General features: G+C 42.1%; 1 protein-coding gene across 1 annotated transcript; it reads left to right on the forward strand.

The window, feature by feature from the left end:
- The first annotated feature begins 2,191 nt into the window (after positions 1-2,191).
- inab (internexin neuronal intermediate filament protein, alpha b) lies at positions 2,192-6,656 on the forward strand. The gene is made up of 3 exons (XM_007543162.2): positions 2,192-3,390; positions 4,169-4,293; positions 4,424-6,656. Exons 1-3 carry the CDS (start codon positions 2,251-2,253, stop codon positions 4,698-4,700), a joined length of 1,542 nt encoding a protein of 513 aa, XP_007543224.2. The 5' UTR covers positions 2,192-2,250; the 3' UTR covers positions 4,701-6,656.
- Positions 6,657-20,946: the final 14,290 nt, after the last annotated feature.

A 20,946-nucleotide genomic window follows, 5' to 3' on the forward strand; every position in this document is an offset into this window, starting at 1 on the left:
TCAGCTCTGCGTTGTTGATTCTGGTGGTTCTCATGTTCCTCCGTGGAGTTTATACTGAGCCAATCAGTCACAGTGATACCACTGGCATTGAAGCAGGTATTAGTACTTTTGGCAGCATGGGCAAGGTTGAAGTGTTGGTGGAAAATGAAATAAGCATCTATAAACAGCCTGACATAAAGTGCTCTGAAATGTTTTTCTAGACATAAGTGCTGATTGATGAAGCAACTTGGATTCTATGCATTTCCTCTATTCCACCATCAAACTCTGTGAGTTTCAGTCTTTTTTTTACTCAATAAGACGTTTCTTTGTCTCTGGTTCAGCTTAACACAAGAAGGGCAACAGGTGTAGTCTACATCCCATGTCCTTGGGTGGCTCATCTCGAAGAACAAGCTGCAGCAGTCCACTCCAAATGTGACTTTCAGGTGCAAAAAAGGGGAAAAAACAAAACCACCTCCCGTTAGCCAGCTTATAAGCGGCGTGTTGTTGACAGAAGTGGAGGAAGAAGAGCTGAAAACTCCTGCATCTTGTCTGCATGGAGACAGAGTGAAGAATGAGGAACAAAGCAGTAGGCGAGCGATCAAGCTGTTTATATATTGATTTCATCGTGCACATCAGATTTATTCAGGTTCTTGCCTCTTATGCACAAGCTCTTGATTTCAGAGGGATATACGTCGGGTTTGTTTTAGATATGACGAACTCATATAGGAAAAGTATCGCTGGCAAAGACCGGACTGTTTAATTGAGCTTTATAAATGTAAGACTTCCAGATTCAAAGTGAAAATTTGAACACACTGCTATGTTCAGTTGAAAAGATATTTTTGAAAGGACTGGACAAACTTTAACAGTAACAAGCCATAAGAACTACAGAGACATGGTGAGCAAATGTTTATGCATGTGATGCTTCCTATATGTTTTTGAAGACTTTTAATTCTGTGTTTTGGCAATATGTTTTCACTGTTTCATACGTTTTATGAAATAAAAACCTGCCTCCAACCATGTGTTGAGCAGTTCATGCAACATCACATCACCCAGCAAGCTTTTCAAGCTCTAAACTGCACTACGCTTAACAAACATAACTAACTTTTTGTTTTATTAATAGGAGCTGCTCTGTTGCGTTGTGCCACTGTCAGGCACCAGATGGCAGCAAAAGCTCGTTTTTAAACTAGACGTTTCTTTCTATACCCCAAATTGCAGGCCAGCAACGGTATAGTTTTAAATAAATTACATTTTATGAATTTACTGGTGCAACTTGTGTCATTTATTACGACAGTTTGTTTCCTGCAAAACGTGATCGTATTGGAAATGCAAGGTTTGCAAACCTATTGCATGTGACGAAATAATGGCAAAAATAATCTTTCATCTCAGTGGGTTGTGCTAATGGGTTTAGGTCACTCTGGATTAAGGCCATTAGCCTTTTTGCTCCTCCGTAGGTAACACAAGCGGGTGATAATCATGTTCGGTGCCTCCAAAACCCCCCAAAAAACAAAACAAAACAACAACAACAAAAACTGGTCATAAAATCATTATAGACATTATGAACTTTTTTTGTAAGTTAGATTTTTTTAAGCAGTAATATAATTTTAAATTGTTAGCACACCGACTGAATGTGATCAAATGCTATATTTTGGGTCTTAATCCAAACATCTTAACGTGGGTGTGCGTTGGCCTCTTTAAAATGTTCAGCTGATGTCTTTTCTGCTCATTTTCTTTTTCTGTTTTTTTTTATTCATGAACTCTGACCTTATGGTTAGTGAAGCCCTCAATGCTTTAAATGTTGTCTCTTTCGTAACCTCCTAAATGAGATGACGAGGCGCGTTTTGTGTAATCAAGTTAGACGAGCCACTCTGGAGAAAATTCACGACTTTTACACGTCTCCCGAAGCCTTGGCTTTGTGACCCTTTCCGGACTGATAGATGTCACGGATTTTCTTTCACCTGTTTTGAATTTCTGATGTGAAGTGAAACTGAACTGAATTTCTCTCCGACGTGCTGCTTTTTGATATTCTTTTTAAGCCAATTTCATGTTGTCAGACAGGTTCTATTGCAGTGAATCCCAGCACACAGCAGTTTTACGCATATAAAAAAACAACAACTTCATTACAGAAAGGGGAAATGGATATGGAAAGCAATGATACATTGTTCGGAGGGTGTGTGCCCAGGATGTCACTTTAATTTTTTTAATTTGGTGATTTTGCCTGGTTATAGCTGCTCTCTAAACACCATCCCGAAGTTTTCCTGGCGCGTGTGACGCATGAACACCGGATGTTTCCAGCTGGCATTAATTAGTGAGTGGGTCCACCCCGCCTTTATAAAGGAGACGCGCCCACTGCCGCGCTCTGTGTCCACGCAGGCGAAGATGAGCTACGGATCTGATGTGTTCTCCTCCTCCTCCTACAGGAGGATCTTCGGGGAATCTCCCCGTTTCTCCTCCTCTCCGTCGCGCGTGTCCTCCCGCGGAGGAGGCTACCGCTCCTCCTCCCTGTCCCGCACAGGCATCTCCTCCGTGGGCTCCTACAGCAGAAAGTCGGCTCGTTCCTTCTCCGCTCCGCTGGAGGCCTTCGACCTGACCCAGAGCAGCATCCTCAACAATGAGTACAAGATCATCCGCACCAACGAGAAGGAGCAAATGCAGGGTCTCAATGACCGCTTTGCCATGTTCATCGAGAAGGTGCGCAACTTGGAGCAGCACAACAAAGTGCTGGAGACCGAGCTGGTGGCGCTGCGCCAGCGGCAGGCAGAGCCGTCCCGCCTGGCGGAGCTCTACCAGCAGGAGATCCGAGAGCTGCGCTCCCAGCTGGAGGAGCTGAACGGGGAGAAGTCCCAGCTGGTGATAGAGAGGGACAGCATCGACGACGACCTGCAGAAACTCAGGGGGAAGTACGAGGAGGAGTTCCGCGCCCGGGAGGAGGCGGAGGCCACCCTCAAGGCGTTCAAGAAGGACGTGGACGACGCCACCATGGTGCGCCTGGACCTGGAGAAGAAAGTCGAGTCCCTCCTGGACGAGATCAACTTCCTGCGGAAGGTGCACGAGGAGGAGGTGGCCGAGCTGACGGACATGATCCAGGCCGCGCAGGTGTCCGTGGAGATGGAGGTGGCCAAGCCGGACCTCACCTCCGCCCTCAAGGAGATCCGCAGCCAGTACGAGTCCATGGCGTCCAAGAACCTGCAGTCGGCCGAGGAGTGGTACAAGAGCAAGTTCGCCGACCTGACGGAGCAGGCCAGCCGGAACAACGACGCCATCCGAGCCAGCAGGGAGGAGGCGAACGAGTTCCGGAGGCAGCTGCAGTCCAAGACCATCGAGATAGAGAGCCTGAGGGGGACCACCGAGTCTCTGGAGAAGCAGCTGCGGGAGATGGAGGACAGGCACAGCATGGAGATCAACACCTACCAGGTAATTCCTGCTCATTTATTTATGTTTGTTTATTAACGCAAGAGTCTAGATGAAAATCGATGAACGGGTTTCATCTGAGTGATCAGTTATATATTTACAGAATAGAGTAGGGATATTCTGTATTGTCCCACAATGGGGACATTTCTGTGCAGCAGCAGCAAAGAAGCAGGCAGTAACAGCAAATAGACGCACAAGAAGAGAAAATAAACGTGAAAAACAGAATTTAAAATATAAATAATCTAAAAAATAAAACATAGAATAAAAACCGAATAAAAAAGGAATCAATGATTAAAACTACTTTAAAAAGAATATATATTTTTAGTTTTTTTTCTCTGCTAATTTGTTAGATTATTATTTTTTTAATTATTCCAGTTGTATTTATTTATTGAGCATTTGTATTGTTTTTCCTGTGGAGAACCATAAAACTCGCGGTGCGGATGAGCTGCAGTTGCTCTGTCCTTGGTGCTGAAACACTCCCCAGAGAGAAACACACTCCCGTGCATCCGACAACGCCCACTGAATACACACCATCTACCCGAATTTACAGTCATTTTTCAATCACTTCCATCAGTTTTCATCAGAAATATGAACTAAAAAAAAGAGAAAAGAATCCTAAAATGTTTCAAAAATATGACAAAGAAATAGAACATTTATTTATTTAACCAAGAAAAGTATATGAAACAACATACAAAGGAATACCCGTCCCTGCTTTAGAGTCAAAGCATTGCGGTTGCAAATTATTATTAACCCAGAGCTCTGATCTGTTAATCCTGCTTAGGAGAGCATGGCAGAGCTGGAAAATGATTTGAGGACCACCAAGAGTGAGATGGCTCGACATCTGAGGGAATACCAGGACCTGCTGAATGTCAAGATGGCTCTGGATATAGAAATCGCTGCATACAGGTATGATCGGTCACAGAAAACGAAACACGTGATTCTTCTTCACGGCTTAGCGCTTCATTGCATTTTACGGTTTGTGTTTCATTGTGTGTTCTCCCTAAACCCTCCCGTCTGCGTGTCTCCCTCTCTGCAGGAAACTCCTGGAAGGGGAGGAGACCCGCATCGGAACAGGCATCGCCTATTCCAACCCCTCTATAAGCGCCGGCATCGGGCAGGGCTACAGCTACCAGACCCGCATCTACTCCGGCTCCGGCAAGACCTCCAAGAAGGAGGGCAAGGAGGAGGAGCAGCAGCCGCAGAGCAAGCCCACCGGGAAGGTGTCCCAACGCGAAGTCTACGAGGAGACCGTGGTGACAACCAAGAAGATGGAGAAGCAGCAAGAAGACATCCCTACCAATCAGAAAAACTAGAAACCTCCTCTAAGCCTGGGTCTGAAACCACTAAACCTTTGCTCTGTCCCGCGCAAACACACGCCTCTTTTCGTCTCCCGTCTGTTTATTTTTATTCAAATCCATCATAACTCCACAGAAGCAATCACTTTATTGCGACAAAAGTCATGGCTGAACAACTCTGATAGCAGTCTTCATCACCAGTCATCGTGTAGGAGAGACACAGTGAGCAAATTTTTACCTCAAGCTTTGATGTAATCTCAACACATATTGAGGGACACGCGTTTGACTGTTAGGATGCACAATGGCACATACACACACACACACACACAAAAAAAAAATAGGTTGGAAACACATCAGCTGGTGTTGTGCTTTTATCACTGACAGTTTCAGGAAGAAACAGTCTACCTTACATAGCAAAACAGTCCAACAATCATATAAACTCATGGCTTTCAGTTGAGCTATTCTGTTTTCTTCTAATAACAGTAGATGATCAGAGGAAGGGGCGATGTTTTCCTTTCAATTCATCAACAATGTTCCTGTGTCACAGCGTTGCTATTTTAATGAAGCTAAAACTTGAAGCGAGCAGTTTCTGAAAATGTATTACTTGAGCTTTATTTGCATGTGGTGTGCCACGCTTGGCTGATTGTTCATCTCGTTCGACTTGGCGTCGTTTGAGCATGAAAGGTAAGCACCGCTTTTTTCATCCTTAGGATGCAACTAGGCCTCCGATCTCTGCCGATAATGTGAATATACCGAAAAGGGTCGTCTTTAAAAGCACTTGAGTAGAAGTGAATCACCTAAGCTTGGAATGAGTAACTATTTGCACAATGTTCTACCGAGAATGCAAGGGGAGAATACGTTTTTACAAAGATGAATCCAATTTGTAATTGATATAAAACGAATGAATAGTGTTTTTTCAGTCTGGTTGAGTATATACATGGGATCATACATTATACGTCAGCACAAACGCATGAGATTCTGTTTGTTTCATGTCTCCGGGTGTGATTTATCGTATACATAGCTCGTTTAAGACCCATGCTCCGTGAACCCCATCACATCACTGAAACCTGAAGACAGCCGCGCCGACGAAAACCCCGCGGAGCTAAACGAAAACCTGCTGGATCACAGAAACAACTAGACCTCGCTTCTTAATAACTGTGGCCATGACTGGATCAAATGTCTGTTGTAGTAACTACTTCACTCTTAGAGTAGCTATGAGGACTTGTAGCTTATTTACTTTTTATTAATTCCTGCTTGTGCACTGCCTCACTCCAGGTCGCGGCGGTCAACGCCGTGACGAACTGCACTCACTTCTTCACAAGTAGAAGCAAAGAAACTGCTGATTGTACAGCTAGCTGCTCTGGTTTTTGGTTGTGTTTACCTGAAGCTTGTGACGAGTATCTTTGTACTGTATACATGTGCTTCTTGCACAGTGGCCTAACATGACCGGAACACGGGGGCGACAGACCTCGACGTCGGGGAGTTTTGATTTTATGGAACGCTGTCGCCGTTTACATAATGCGCGCTTTGACAATGGATGAACGACTCGTGGTTGCAAAGCCTTACACTAAAAACCAAAAAATAAAAAAATAAAAAAACAACAACAACAAACAAATGTCACCACAACTGCGGCACTGCCAAACTTTTCTAAATGCACATTTTTCTCAAAAGGAAAAAAACAAAACAAAACTAGTACAATATGTCACCAATCCATACTCAACCGTCAATATTGAACTATATCGTAGAAGAAATATTGTAGGATGTGAAACGCCTTAAAACACCAGCAGCTTCTGGTTCCATGTTCAGTGTGTATATTTCAGTCCAGTGGGGCGTTTTCATCTTCCGTAGTGTTTATTAGAGTTACCATTACTTCTAAAGCATAGGGATTGAATGTAGTTGACATGCTGTTCTCTTTACCGTGACTACTATATATGTATTGCTGTATGACACCATATCAATAAAGACTTGACCTGACCGAGGCTGCATGTCGTTTCATTGTGTCTCACTGACTGTGTGCTGGACAATCTAAACATTTTGAGCATATTTTCATGCTTTAAATAACTGTTTTGCATCTTTATATTCTTTAATCATTGATATCCTCAAAGTAATGAACACTTGTATTTAAAAAAAAAAACTGCTGAGATGATTTAACCCTTTCATGCATAGTGGTCACTTCAGTGGACAGCTGTCTAAAAGCCATTTTCTTGCGCTTTTTGTGGATTTTTATGTTATAAATGCACACAGGCCACTGAAGTGGACACTAATGCATCATAAAATACACCATCAACTACTGGCCATCAGCTGCAAATGCAAGAAATTGTCTTTGTTAAATCCAATATGACCGACAGACAAAAAAGCATGCCTGGTCTCTTGCAGGTAAAAAAAACCCATTGTGACCTCAGATAACCCCTAAAGAACAACACTACTGATGTATTTTTCAAATAACAACTTTGTATTTGGAGAAAATTACAATTGATCACCTAAAAATAAAAAAAGTTTTGTTTTGTTTTTTTGCAATTTTTTTTTTCCTACTTTTTGTATGCCTTAAGAAAATAAAAATAAAATTGGGGAAAAATCCTGACACAAAGGATCATAATTCATGCATGAAAGGATTAAAGTGGTTTAAATTATCTTTTTAAGACACCACATTATAGTAACACATCAAATGTATTCATCCCCCAAAACTTTTCTCATTTTGCCACATTAAAATCTCAGATTTCAGTGAAGTGAAGTATGGCAGGCGTCTTTTGTTTCTGCCCTCAGAGTCGGCGTTTTGTACATCCACCTTCCACTACAGTCACAGCCGCAGTGTTTTCAGGGTCAGTCTCTGCCAGTTTTGCATAGGTGGAAAGCTTGGTACACCGGATGTACAGCATCTTTGAACATTTATTTTCGAGTCTCGTCGCAGATTCTCAATTGGATTTAGGTTTGGACTTTGACTGGGCCACTTCATTTTAGCTCTGGCTACATCTTTGCTATATTTTTAATCCTCCTATTAACCCTGACCTGATTCCTCATGCCTGCAAAACAAATATTGCAATCTTCAAGACATTTCTTGTATTCTTTTGTCTCTTGGGCCCTTTGCACAGATGGATTTTTATAAATGTGATGGATAACTTGCTCCAATTTGCCGGGTTGACCTGTACACTAACATCTTTTCTCTCCCAAACCTCAACATCTCCATCTTCACAGATCAAGCCTTCTTTCCTCTTTCAGCTGGGTGGGACAGATTTGTGTGTTTGCCCGTGACGGAGATTGCAGTTCTTCAAAGATTTATACCCCTGCAGTGCTGCCGAGTGGAGGGTGGGGCGTGGGGACCCATAACGGGGCTGATATTAAACAAAATGCTTCAGTATCTCGTCAAACCTGAAAAAAAGCTGCTCTCGGCTGCACTTCAGGCCGTTTGTCCCTCACTTCATAAGCACAAAAAGCTCTTGTGAGCTGTCGAAGGGTTCGTCCTCCTCCATGCTGATTAAAACCTCCAATTAAAACCCTCTTCAGTTCAATTCATGTTGATTCTACTGTAACTCTGGATGTTCCCCAGTTTATTCCACAAAAAACTAAAAGCAAACTTGCACCAAATTCTGGTCTCAACATTTGATTCAGGGGTGTTCAACTCAAGTCCTCAAGAACTCCCCTAGTCCAGCATATCTGAATCAAATGCAAAGATCATTAGCAGGCTGATGCTAAACACAACTGAGGAAGTAAATTATCTATCAGGCAGGAAACCAGTTATTTAGGATCTGAGTTGGACACCCTGAGACGTTTTGGACGAGGCAAAGTTTTTCCAAGTTCTTAATGCATTGTTTTTGGTGAATCAGCGTTAAATGCAGCTTCTTCTTCTTTCCGTCCTTAGCTAACACTACTGCCCCTTACTCTCCTTCAGTAGCCAATCTGTCTCAAGGTTCAGCATGTTTCTGATGTCAGAACACAAATAAAAAGTGTAAATATACGTTTCCTCCTGGACATCTAGAATATTTCTGACCTTCCAGTCTGCAGACATCCACCACAGTAAATGTCCATCTTTTTTTTATGTCCTTCCAGCTACAACCTTGAAGAAATAACTGCAAGCGAGGAGAATGCTTTATGTTCTGTGAGATGATCATTTTGTCTGCACCTGACTTTGATGTTAGAAGAGATGAGCTTCAGTGAGGAACAGATTGACTAGGAATTTGCTTCTTTTTGTTGTCCCCATAACTGGACTGGACAATTAAAACCTTCCTTGAAATCAAACCAGTTGCTTGGTGAGATGTCCTTCCATGTAAAAAAAAAAAAAAAAGAATCCCTACAATTTCTGTCATTACATCGAGATGGAATACATTTCAGATATTTAAAGACGCATCTCAGCTTTATTTCTAGCAGGTAGCAAAGAGTTAATTGGTGGGTAAGGTTGCCATAGATTCTGTTGCTGAGCAGCAGCCACCACGGGGAGCGATTTCTCCCAGAGACACACTGTGTCAAGACAGATCTGAGTGAAAACTGAGCTGTGTACACTGACACAGAACCTGGATCAAACACAAAAACAAAAAAACAACAAAAATCTAAACCGAAGAGATGAATTTACCTTATTTTGGCTAATGGATCTCTGACTAAAGTGGCTAAACACCAGAGTCATTAAGGCCTTAAAATAAATCGAGGAAAAACTGAAAGAGAATATTTTGTTTTTAAATCTTGAACCTTATTTCTAAAATTGCCTGGTTCAAGCTGTTTTCTGGATGAGGGGAAAGGTGCTGAATCATTTCGAGGTAGAGCCATTGTGTGTTAACCATGACATCATCGCCATCTTTTCCTTTTTTTTATCCATAAAACTTGGAGCTAATAATAGAGTGACTGCCAGCTGAGCCACCCAGACAGACAGAAAGACGGAGAAGAGGAGGGTCTTTGTCCCTGAACAAAGGGGAAGGGCACATCCTTCAGTCCTGACCTCCTTCTGTGCCACTGAGGGTGTTCAACCTGAGAAACATAATTACATTTCTGCCACATCCTGCTTATCAGAAAATGGAGCGGGTGGCCCAGCGATTGTTCCTCAAAGGTTTTAAATGAATTTTATAAGGGGCAAATATTTGACAGAGGGGGAAATGTTAATTGCCTTTTAGTCACACAGAGAAATTATGATTATTTTCTTCTTTTTTTTTTTTAAACTTAGTCGGAGATGAAACAGTCAAACAACCTGAAATAGAAATATGTTGCACATTCACATTTGGAGATATTTCTGAAGACTTCTCTAAATTAAAGAGAAGACCCTTGGTCTGTTGACCAACATTTAGCACTGATATGAAGGGATGAATATAATAAAAGTCAAACACAGATTCTGAGGTGAGATAGAATGGGATTAATGACATCATCCTTAAAATAAACAAAGATAAAATACAAATTAGACACTAAAGGTTGGAGGCGTGGCATGTTTTTAGGTTTAGCTGTCTGGATCAAAAATCCGTTTCTAGTTCAGACATTTCAATCCTCTGCAGGACACTTTCTAGAATACATCCTCCAACGTGCTGAAAGGCCGCTCTTGCCACAATCACCTTTAGATGTAGCTTAATCATTGAAAAATGCTTTTCTCTTTCTGTCTTGCAGCAAAGTTCAGCTAACGTAGGACGTAGTGAATTAGCTTTTGACATTAAACCATCTTGGCATCACTTTCTGAGTTGTAGCAGTCCGTGACATGCCGAAGTGTTGCAGGCTCCGTATTCAGCTGAGACTTGTTATTCTGGAGGCCTGGGAGGACGCAGCGGTGCTGCAAAACAAGCTTCACCCACAGGGGCTGCGTCCGTACAGCAGCTCTATGCTGAAGTTTGCATCTAAAGGGTTCAATATAAATCACCTGAAATTAAACCTGGACTAATCGTCACATTTTACCCACACTTTGCTTTATAAATCTGCCTAGTTTCAAGTCGTGGTATGATAACTGAGCACTCCGCGACAAGCAAGGAAACTTAGACATAATTCAACTTTGAATTGTTTAAATCTACTTTGTCTTAATATAGAAGCTGTCAAATCTAATGGATGTCTTCACAGACCCACACTGTACCGGTATGGCCCGAAATATAGTTCCTAAGTGAGAGGGTTGTGCTGCTGCTTCATGTATAATGAAAGAGCTGAAACCTTTCTGGGAATTATTCAACATCCAGTTTGCACATGACACAGCAGTTTGAGGCAGGAGGCTTAACACAACTTTAAAAGTACACCATAGATGATCCAGAGAAGGGCTTGGAAACAGGTTCCTGAATATTTAAGTGATTAGTAAGAGCAAGGATAATAGCAGCGAACAAAAAAGGAGCGACTACTGATCAGAAGATCAAAGTTTCAGAGTCACAGAGACGCGTCGCACCGGCTTTAGATGTTTCTGCTTAATCACAGCATTATTATCAGGGTAACAGAGTAAAACTCATTGGCATCTTCCAACTCAAACTTATTGTGAAGTTTTGCAGAGCAGTCACAGACCCCGTAACAAAGCGCAACGTTATGACCGACTGGTAAGTGTCACAGTTTTGAAGCAAATAGTTTGACACTTTATTCGTTTGCCATAAAATTCTGTTGCCTTCAGAAATTCTCCGTAATCCAATCCCAAAACATCACAGCACGCTCCAAGTCACAAATCAGGATGGTGCATTCATCCCTGCATGGAAAGGCTTCGTGTTGCATATCTGGGTCAGATCTGTGAAAGTTAATTTCCGCTGGAGCTGATCAGGTAAGAAAACCAACAGGTCAGATGAGCTTCAATCATTAATCTTCAATCCCAGAGGATATGAATGTTGGCGAGATTAGCCATTAATAACTGTGAAACATGAGTTTTTCCTGTGAAGTAACAGCTTTATGCTCATGGAGTAAAATGTTGTCTGTTTACAGCCCATCTGCAGTTTTGTCATGAGTTTTGCACTGCCATCTTCAATTACCTACACCAGATTGCCCAAGTTCATCCATAACTCACAAAATAAGAACATTAGCGTCTGCTATCAAATATTTTATTGATTCTTTCCAAGATGTCGGTTTTAAAATCATGTTTTTGCTTTTACGTACCGCGTTATAAAACCCTCTTTTACTTGCAAAACACAAAATAGGCAGACATTTACAACACGTGCTTTAAAACAACAGGTCTATTCAAAGAAGTCAGTGAATTTCACAAAAACAGAGAAACTAAACAAACTCCTGTCTATCACTCTTTTTTTTCTGCATGTTTTTTTGTTTTCTTTTGATCAAATCCAAGATTATCATTGGAGCGCCACAGGGTTTTTTTCGTTGTATTTTTTTGGCTCGCTATGATGCAAACACTTTCCAGCTTGATGTCATTTCAAAGAGAGTGCACCAAGTGCAAGTCAAAAGTTCACATACTCTCATCCTCAGCATGAATGGCACTATTTTGGATAGAGGTGTGACTGAACAACAAGCAACTTAAATTTGGAAACATTCTTAGTTGATTTCTGGCTTATTTTTAGTAATTCCCAACTCCTTTTGGCAAAATTAGACACTTTTAAGTATTCTCCATCAATTTTCAGGATAATTAATTTCAGTTCTTTCCAGAAGCTTAATGTCAACTTTCTTTATCAATCCAAAATCTGTTTTACTGCCAGCACCAAAAATCCCAGTCTTTATTTAAATTTATGCCACTAATGTCACCGTGTTCAGGTATTTACACCACAGAGCAGTTATGTACGTCATAGTGCGGTTCACTAAGAAACGTGTTTATTGCAGTCCTTTTCTTCTGCTGCTCTATATCCACAACTCTTTGTGGAAGCAGGATGGGCTCAAGCCCGTCCCAGCTGTCGCTTGGCAAGAGGGCAGAGTACACAGCAGATTGATCGTCAGTCCGTCACACAGCCAACACAAACACAAGCAACATCCACCAACGTACTCCATCATAAGATCAATTTGGAGTCCTCAATAAACCTGGTCTGCATGTGTCTCAGCTGTGGGAGTAAACTGGGAAAATCAATGCACGTCGTACACGAGGACATTGAAGCAAACTGATAACAAACCGAATAGATGGCTGTTGTTTAATGTGAGCTGAAAAACGTAAATTGGTGGCATCGTCCCACAAAATCTGTCTCCTCTCACCTTGTTTCTCCCCCACCCCCCTCTAATATACGTAAACGCTAATCTGCCCACGACATCAATGTTTCTTTATTAATGTTTGGCAGCAGAGTCTGTTTAAGCTGAAAAAGGACACAGAAGGACACTTTCCTCCCCCAGCGGAGCTCTGCAGGTTGAAGGAGTGAAGATTAACTGCCCCCAGAGACCACCTTATTGACAGATGCTCCTGTGTGCCACAGAGTCTTCAAACATCCAGACGTGCACAGGACAGCTGTGTGAGGGCGACTGGGGCACGGCCAGTGAGGCGGGGGGGTTTGGGGGAGCGCGGTCTACCCTCCTGCACCACCAGCAGCAGCTTGTAGGCAGATGCTCTGAAAAGAGGTGAGAGAAAGTTTCTTTCCTCCTGAAAGCGAACCTTTAACTGATCATCCCACTCATTTGTCGTACTTAAGCTCTTGGGACAAAATAGAGGTGAACGGAAATTAGAACTGAGGTTTCTAGAGATTGTTTTGGGTTTACTTAAATGTGAAATGAACATGGAGGAGATAAGGGTAGAGAAGAGGAGGGAGGATAAAGAGAAAAGTAGAGAACAGATGGATGTCTGCTTCTGCAACTACAGAAAGAAAAGAAACACAAAAAAAACAAAAAAAAAAAACAAGCAAACAAAAAGAAAAACCCAGAACAAAGAAACCACAGCGGTGGCTGCATTGCATTTTTTACAAAAATGAACCAACCACTTCAGGGGAAACATTCAGACCTGAGTCTGTTGCAATGTTTTCCCTGCTCTATTAGCATCTCGTCAAAATGCAAAGTGTATTCAGAGTTCAAGGCACGAAAGTCAGCCATGTTTGAACATGTCCTTTTGACAAATGGGGAGAATGAAAAGCAATTTCCTGTCCAGCAGGCTGAAAGTTTTTACAGTAAAGATGCGACAAATCATTGTTTGTCCCAAGAGGATTTGTAGAGATAAGTTTTAGGCTTTTGGAAATGTGAACAAAAAGGTCATCTCTAGTTTTCATCTGCATTCTGTGTATTAAAATTATACGTCTCTGTTATTATAACGTTACTTTTGACTGTCCAAAATTTTAGGAAATTAAATGAAAAAGCAGCATTAACACAAATCTGACAGCTCAGTTTATTGTTTGCTGACACTGTACTTTTTAATGTTTTTTTTTATTGCAGCAGCATTTTCTTACTCTTCTAAGTTTTCAAAGATTTCTTGAAAATCAGCACACGTCTGCATCAACTGGACAGCATGTTCTCTTGTCTTCCCCATCTTGAAGAATAACTAAGGGATCCCAGGAACTTGATTTAACGTAAACTTATAAAGTATGCCTAAAATAAAGAGAATGTTTCAAACAGATGGCTCAAAACAAATATTTTCTTACCATTGTTTTATTTTTCTCACCACCAAACAGTTTCTAAATTTTTTGTAAAATGTGAGATTATGCAACCAAAACCCCATTTTTGTTATGTTTCATCTTGCAGTATTTATTTATTTATTTATTTATTTATTTTTTTGGTTGGCTAGGAGTTTATGAATTTCAGTTATCAGTCACTTATGTTCCTATTAGGGCGTAAGCGATTTTAAAGACGATTTTCTCTTAGATATTTCCAAGAAGCAGCTTGAACGTTGCTGCTGTTTTACCTCCTTTCTGTGTATTTACTGTCTGCTCTGCGTTGTCTCAGTCTGCGGTCTCGTCTGGCAGGAAAACCTAAAGCATTAATGCCGTCACCACCTTGCTCCCATGAGCCCACATGAGCAGAAAATTTCAGCTTGAACCCTGCAGAAACCCCCCCCCAAAAAACATTAATATTAGTGACAGACTGCTGCTGAAAGACTCCCTGGAAGCGAGTTGTGATTTCAGTCCTAAAGCCGCGAGGATAATTACAAGATGTAATTCAAAATCTGATCATTCACAGAGAGCCACAGAATGATCTCAGGAGTTTCTGACTTTAATAGATTGTTATTCCCTGAATTGGAAATTACAGCTTAGGTTAACGGAGAAATCTTTGGCCTGTAACAGCCTTTGCTGTGTCAGAGACAATTACATGTGTCAGTGGACAAAGTTTTTGATCATAGCATATTTGTTTTTGTTTTTTTTTTATTCCAGTGAATTAACCACAAGGAGCAGAATATCTTGAAATTTTACTTAAATAATAGTAAAGATACTTTACAAAAGTAATACTCAAGAATGAGTACAAGGTACAGTGTAGTAAAGTGACTCCTAAAAGCACATTTTAACTAATTGTTCAGGTACATATAACTGAGTAAATGCAACTGGTTACTACCCAGCTCTGCAAGAATCTCGAGTCATGCTTCTTCTTCTTCTTCTTCTTCTTCTTGTGTCGTGGGACGTTGACGATGCCTAAACAGCTCAGACAGACGACCAATCACTGAGGAGGAGTGGATGCCTTCATCTGCTGCCAGGCTGTAAAGACACAACAGGAATCCCGAAGCTCGCTCAAAGCAGAAGAAACTTTATTGGCTTTCCAGAACACATCGCTGCATTCCTCTTCTCCTTGTCTGTCTGAGCCGTGAAGTGCTGAGATAGTTTCAATCCATAAACCACTGAACACCCTCTGCGTTTGCTCCACCTCATTTTCTGCCCTTCATCAGCACCGCAGACACTCAATGCAGCTCCTACAGCATGAAGCGCGATTGTGTGTGTGTGTGTGTGTGTGTGTGCGTGTGTGTGTGTGTGTGCGTGCGTGCGTGTGTGTGTGTGTGTGTGTGCTTACCCTGCTCACCCATCTCCCAAAGTGCTGACTACAGTCATTCCATACCTCCTGGCAGTCTGCCTGCAGGCTGATATAGTGTGTCACCATTCGCACATAAACAGCTATTGATCGGCTGGAAAACACCAAAAGCTTTCCATTAGCTTGACATGAGTGTATTTCAGATTGCCTGTGGGACTTGAGGCTGAAGACTCAATCAGACATTGTGCCTGACTGCTGAACTGTTAAAATATTTACCCAACACGGCGATGTAGATAAGGACAAACATCCTGCCGCCTGATGCGACGGCAAGTTTCTTCCTATGTGGTTGCAGCTGTGGAAAACCCCATGTTTGTGTGTGTGTGTGTGTGTGTGTGTGTGTGTGTCAGTGAGGCTGCAGATCTATACGCTCATACGTCGTAATTAAAGAGCCAATCGATGAAGCAGCTTTTAATTGGAAAACCGTTTGTAACATTGTACGGAAAGACAGAGAGGACAGGAATCATCTGTATCTGGTTATAGATGAACATTTAAACATTTTACCTGGAGCAAAGTTTAAGATTTTCTGAGCCGTGAGGTTAGAAGGTCATGCATTAAATATTCACTCCCTGACTGTCCAGTATATTAGGATTATCTGTGGTAGACCAACACAAAGCAGCACATAACTGTGAAGAGGAGGGAGAAAAAAAGGGATGCGTGGTTTACAAATTAGAAATTCAATTCAATTCTCTTCATTTTGTCCTCAAAGGTCAACTCATTTGTAACAGGTGGTGATGTCGGCCAACACATTCACACAAGCTTTTTTTTTTTTTTTTTTTACACAAAGATTAATAAACATCCATCTGAAATAAATGTCTAAAAATAACATTTGATAAATTATACATGAGCTAAAAGTGAAGTTGGATGGCAGCAGTTCGATAGTGACCTTAAGTCAGGACATTAAATCGAGCTTGTTTAAAAACCCAATGACTGTAAGAATAAAGAGAGAGAGAGCTTCAATCTGTGCGTCCTGCACCTGAAGGGAGAAGATTAAACTAAGCATGCAGGAATCCGATAAGATTTTTTGGGGGATTTGGATTCTGATCTGGATTTAAATACGTCCATAATGTCGTTCTGTTGCATCCCAGTGGATTTTCTGCATCCTTTCGATCTCACCCTGTTAGTGATTACAGTTTTTTTTTTAATTCAGAAAGCCAAAGCCAGTCCTGGGTGACACCAAGCTGAAATACAAAGCATCAGTGCTTTAACATGCACGCTTCTTACAAAGTGCTATAAACCCACAGACTTAAGGAACAAACATTGCTTCCAAACTGCTGCATATATGAAAATGCACACATGCAAAATGGCGTGTCTGCTACTTTGTGTCCGTCTGTTGTTTTTGTTTGCACAGGTTGGTCAGTCCCCCAGGACGCCCTCCTTCATCAGGTATCCCCCCTCCCCTCGTTGTGATTTCCAATGATGCTCATGCAAGGAGACCTTCCTCACACCCTTCAATGACTTCTGTGTCAGGAACACACACACATGTACACACACCTCTCAAGGAGAACAAGGACATTCAGCACAAAGAGATTCGGATATGCATTTAGCTGAGATTTCTTTGTGTGAAATTAAAGAGGAGCTGAATATTACCTGCAGAGATCAAGCAGGTTTTTTGAATCAGATACTCAGGCCTGCAGAGCTGATTAGGACTCAGCTTTGGCGCTGCCGACAGATCTCATGAATTAACTAAAGGTCACTATTTTTAGGGCGGAGAGGAATCTTTATCAGCTGAATGTCCAGGGAATAGATGTTCACGCCGACGCGGCACACGCAGGACAGGAAGGGATCTGTGATAATCCTCAATTCTCTTTAAATTATTCCAGGTTGTCAGGGGGCGCTGCATGTCTTCTTCAGAAAGTGTAAAAATGTCTCTTTCATCACGTACTCTTTCAGATCTCTCACTTTTATGCGCAGACTCACATATGCAGTGAACGTGCGATCTGTGCTTTAAATATCCGTTGTATTTCAAGTGATTTCACACTGTGATGTGAAAGTTTTGATTAATTATACAACTTAATTGCAGATGCATTGATTCTGGAGAAGGGAGCTGACCTTTAACAAATTCAAGCCCGCTCCTTTATCTCAGTCCGGCAGCTGTCAGTCAGTGTGCGTGCGTGTGTAGGTGTGTGTGTGTGCAGATCAGGGTGTGTGATTATCTTCAGAAACAATCGCTGGACTGCAGAAGGAGCTAATTGGTAATCAGAAGCTACAGTGAGAAGATCCAGCCGATCAAAAACGCGAACATGACTTGCATTAATAGCTGATATAACAATGATGCACTGCACTAAGTGAAAATTGGGCTAAACCCGCGTCAACGCATGAAATAAGGTTTTCGCATCGGTGCTTTTTGTTAACACTTTTCCAGCTCCCCGGTAGGAGCTGGTTATGACTCCTTGCCGTGTCGCGCCTGCTCATTAGTTTTAGATGAGGCCTGCATTATTTATGGCGATAAAGAAACAGCGCCGCGCAGCGTCGCGCTGGGAGGGACCTGCATCAGGGGCGCTGTTAACGTGCCTTGGTTAGCTCTGTCCTCGGAGGGAGAGCGTGGGAGGTGGCTGAGAAAAACCACAGGCAGCCAGATGAAGCTGCGGAGAAAGTGGAAAACACTCCTTCACTTGAAACGCCGCTTGTTAATCAGACGAGTTGTCGGTCGACAGCTCACGTACGCTCACTCATCTCCGGCACTAACGTCGTATCGGGTTTGAGTTTTTTTTTAATCGATTGGTTCGAAACTCTGACGCTTCGGAGTGGACTGGTCCTTTTTGTTACAGTTTTTTTTTAGAATTGGATTTTGGTCTTCAAATTGAATCTATTTTAGATTTTCACAACATCAGTGTGTACACACACAACCTCACAATAACTTGTTAAAAACGTTCCTTAGCAACCCGGTTACTCTAAGAGTCTTCTTGTCGGAAATTGTTGGTCTAGTTGGTTGATTTTCAGCTAATGTTAAACGTTTTTAACAGCATGAGGACGAGATAATTCCACTCTAAAACACATTCCTTCATGTTGGAGTATTACAATTTTTGTCCAGGCTTCCAGCCATTTAATTGGTGATTTCATGCGGTCTTGATGAAGTGGGGAAGTAGTCCTCCTTCTCCTGCACATCCACAGCTGAAATAAACCCTCAGCATGACGCAGCAACCACCATGCTTGAAAGTTGGCTCAGTATTTTGACATGTTTCCTATCTTCAAGGCCAAATAACTCAATCCTAGCCTTTCTCTAAAATGTATTTATCTTGTAAATTTCAGGGTTTTTTTGTTGGAGGGGATGTTGGAACAGGTGGTTCTGAGTCCATGGTGATAATAAACTCACTTCTCCTTCGACAGAGACTCTGGAGATCCAGCATTTTCTGCACGATTTGCAAAAGCCTTGGTGGTTCACAGGTTGTTTCTGAACATTTGGCTCAATTTCTTTGGGGTTGGATGGTCAAACAGGACAAAGATCCCAAACACACACATAAAAAAAATGTTCTGGAACAGATAGAGCAGAAACCTGCAACTTGATATTGACTGTTTTGATTGTTTATGAGGGTGCTTGTGATGCGATTGAGTAAAGTGATTTTATTCAGCCGCCACAAACACACTGGGTCCCTCTCCCTGCGTTGATGAACACATCAGAGAGGGAGGATATTAACTTAAGACACAATTTAAATGAAGTCCTTCATATTGTATTTTAAACTAACCTTTCTTATTTTCTAAAATGAATCATTTCATGTTTATTCTACCAATCATCGCTCTCTGACATCAATCTGAGGACAACAAACAGTGGCGAAAGAAGAATCGTCAGAATGGAGAGCAGGACCTTAATGTTAGAAACAGAATGTCTAAGACTTTTTCGAGCTCCAGCAGAATACATTTAACAACCAACAAACTCAAGATTAAAGTCAGAATAGGAGATGCAGAGCAATGGTTTGGGCTCAGCTCCTGCTTACACAAAGACAGGAACTCAATAGCCCGAGCAAAAACGAACTCCAGCTCTGTAGTGAAGCCCTCTCCTTCAAAAACCAGCTGAGTCGCAGACTGCGTGACGGATCCCGCTTTCCAGTTAGTTCGGTGCTGAATAATGCACAATCCCCACATCCCTCTCCCCGAACCTCAGACCAGCCTTCACACCCATCATTCCGCTTGGATGGCCTCAAGACGCTTTAATGCATTCACGCACTAAAGTACCCACACAGGGAAAATAAAAAAGAAATACACAACTTCTGCAACATGAGATATGAAACATGAGTAAATACACAAACGTCACTTGATAAAGACGTATTTTTCCCTATCTTGTGTTGGTCTGTCATACAAAACACACAGAGGTTTGAAATTTATCCGATTTAAATACGTTTGTGTGTCGGGTAAAAACTATTCCAGAACTGAACAGATCATATGCAGTAGGTAACCTTTTTTTAAATGTGTCGTTTGCTTGGAGTGACGATTAAAGCAGGTGAAAGCAGGTTTTGCTGTTTCCTCTTCTCATTTGCTGCTTCTCATCCTTCACACCTTTCCTCTACACCTCCATCTCATCGCCTTCTGCCGCCTCTCTCACATACCTTCCCTCCCTTTCATCCTGACAACCTCTGACTTCTCCTGCTCTTACATCCTCTGATGATCTGCCTCGCCCTTCCCGTTCCACCCCCTCTCTCCTTTTGTCTCCCTTCATCCTTTCCTTTCCTCTCTCTCTCTCCCTCTCCCTCTCTCTCTCTCTGTTCCTCTTCTGTGGGTCGCACCTCATAAATCATTTATCTGTGCCTCTCAGTGAGGAGGGGGGATTGGGGGGGGGGCTCTGCTGCATTTCTTGACCATTTCGGCGAAACCTGTAGGTGATTTCTCATCACCAGCAAGATGCAGGTGACTGCAGTTCACCTTACTCACAGCTGAGTGCTGCTCACAACCAATGCTGGGAAAGTCAATCTTGAAAGCTGGGAAAGCAATATGTGCACCTGTCATACTCAAACATCTTTGTAATTATCAGGATGAAGATTTAGCTTCAGCTGTGCCTCTTCCGCAGACGAAAATACATAAAAGAGGCAGTAAAATGTGCCACGCCCGGCTCTGCACTGCCAGGACTACGTCACATAGGCAGACACACGCAGGCGCATCTCCACAGGGTGCATTTTTGCTTCAACATTTCCTTCGTTTTGATTCATGAAAAGCTAAAAAATAATAATAATAATAATAATAATACAATCTGTTTTGCCTTCAGTAGATTTAAAACATGTTACTATAGCTCAGTTCTCAGCTGGCCTTGAATCAAGCTAGCAAAACATTACTCCAGCTATATGTATAGTATTTTCTTTAACAAGAGGAATTAAAGGGTTCACAAACTGTGTTTTTTTTTGCTCAGTTTTTTTTTTTTTCCTGTGCGCGTTCCAACAAACCTGGCTCTGTGGGGACGCCACACCCTTGCATCATCTGACAGAGCAGAAATGGGGATGTTGGGAGAATCCTTCAGCTTCCACCACCCGCCCACACACACACACAC

This window comes from Poecilia formosa, unplaced genomic scaffold (genome assembly GCF_000485575.1).
Source record: "Poecilia formosa unplaced genomic scaffold, Poecilia_formosa-5.1.2 Scaffold11, whole genome shotgun sequence".
NCBI classification, from domain to species: domain Eukaryota; kingdom Metazoa; phylum Chordata; class Actinopteri; order Cyprinodontiformes; family Poeciliidae; genus Poecilia; species Poecilia formosa.

Bases quoted from the DNA above. Each gene is read 5' to 3' on its own strand.
- inab (XM_007543162.2), top strand. From the start codon at position 2,251: ATGAACACCGGATGTTTCCAGCTGGCATTAATTAGTGAGTGGGTCCAC. The intron at 3,391-4,168 runs GTAATTCCTGCT...AATCCTGCTTAG, and splicing joins TGGAGATCAACACCTACCAG to GAGAGCATGGCAGAGCTGGA. The intron at 4,294-4,423 runs GTATGATCGGTC...CCCTCTCTGCAG, and splicing joins ATAGAAATCGCTGCATACAG to GAAACTCCTGGAAGGGGAGG.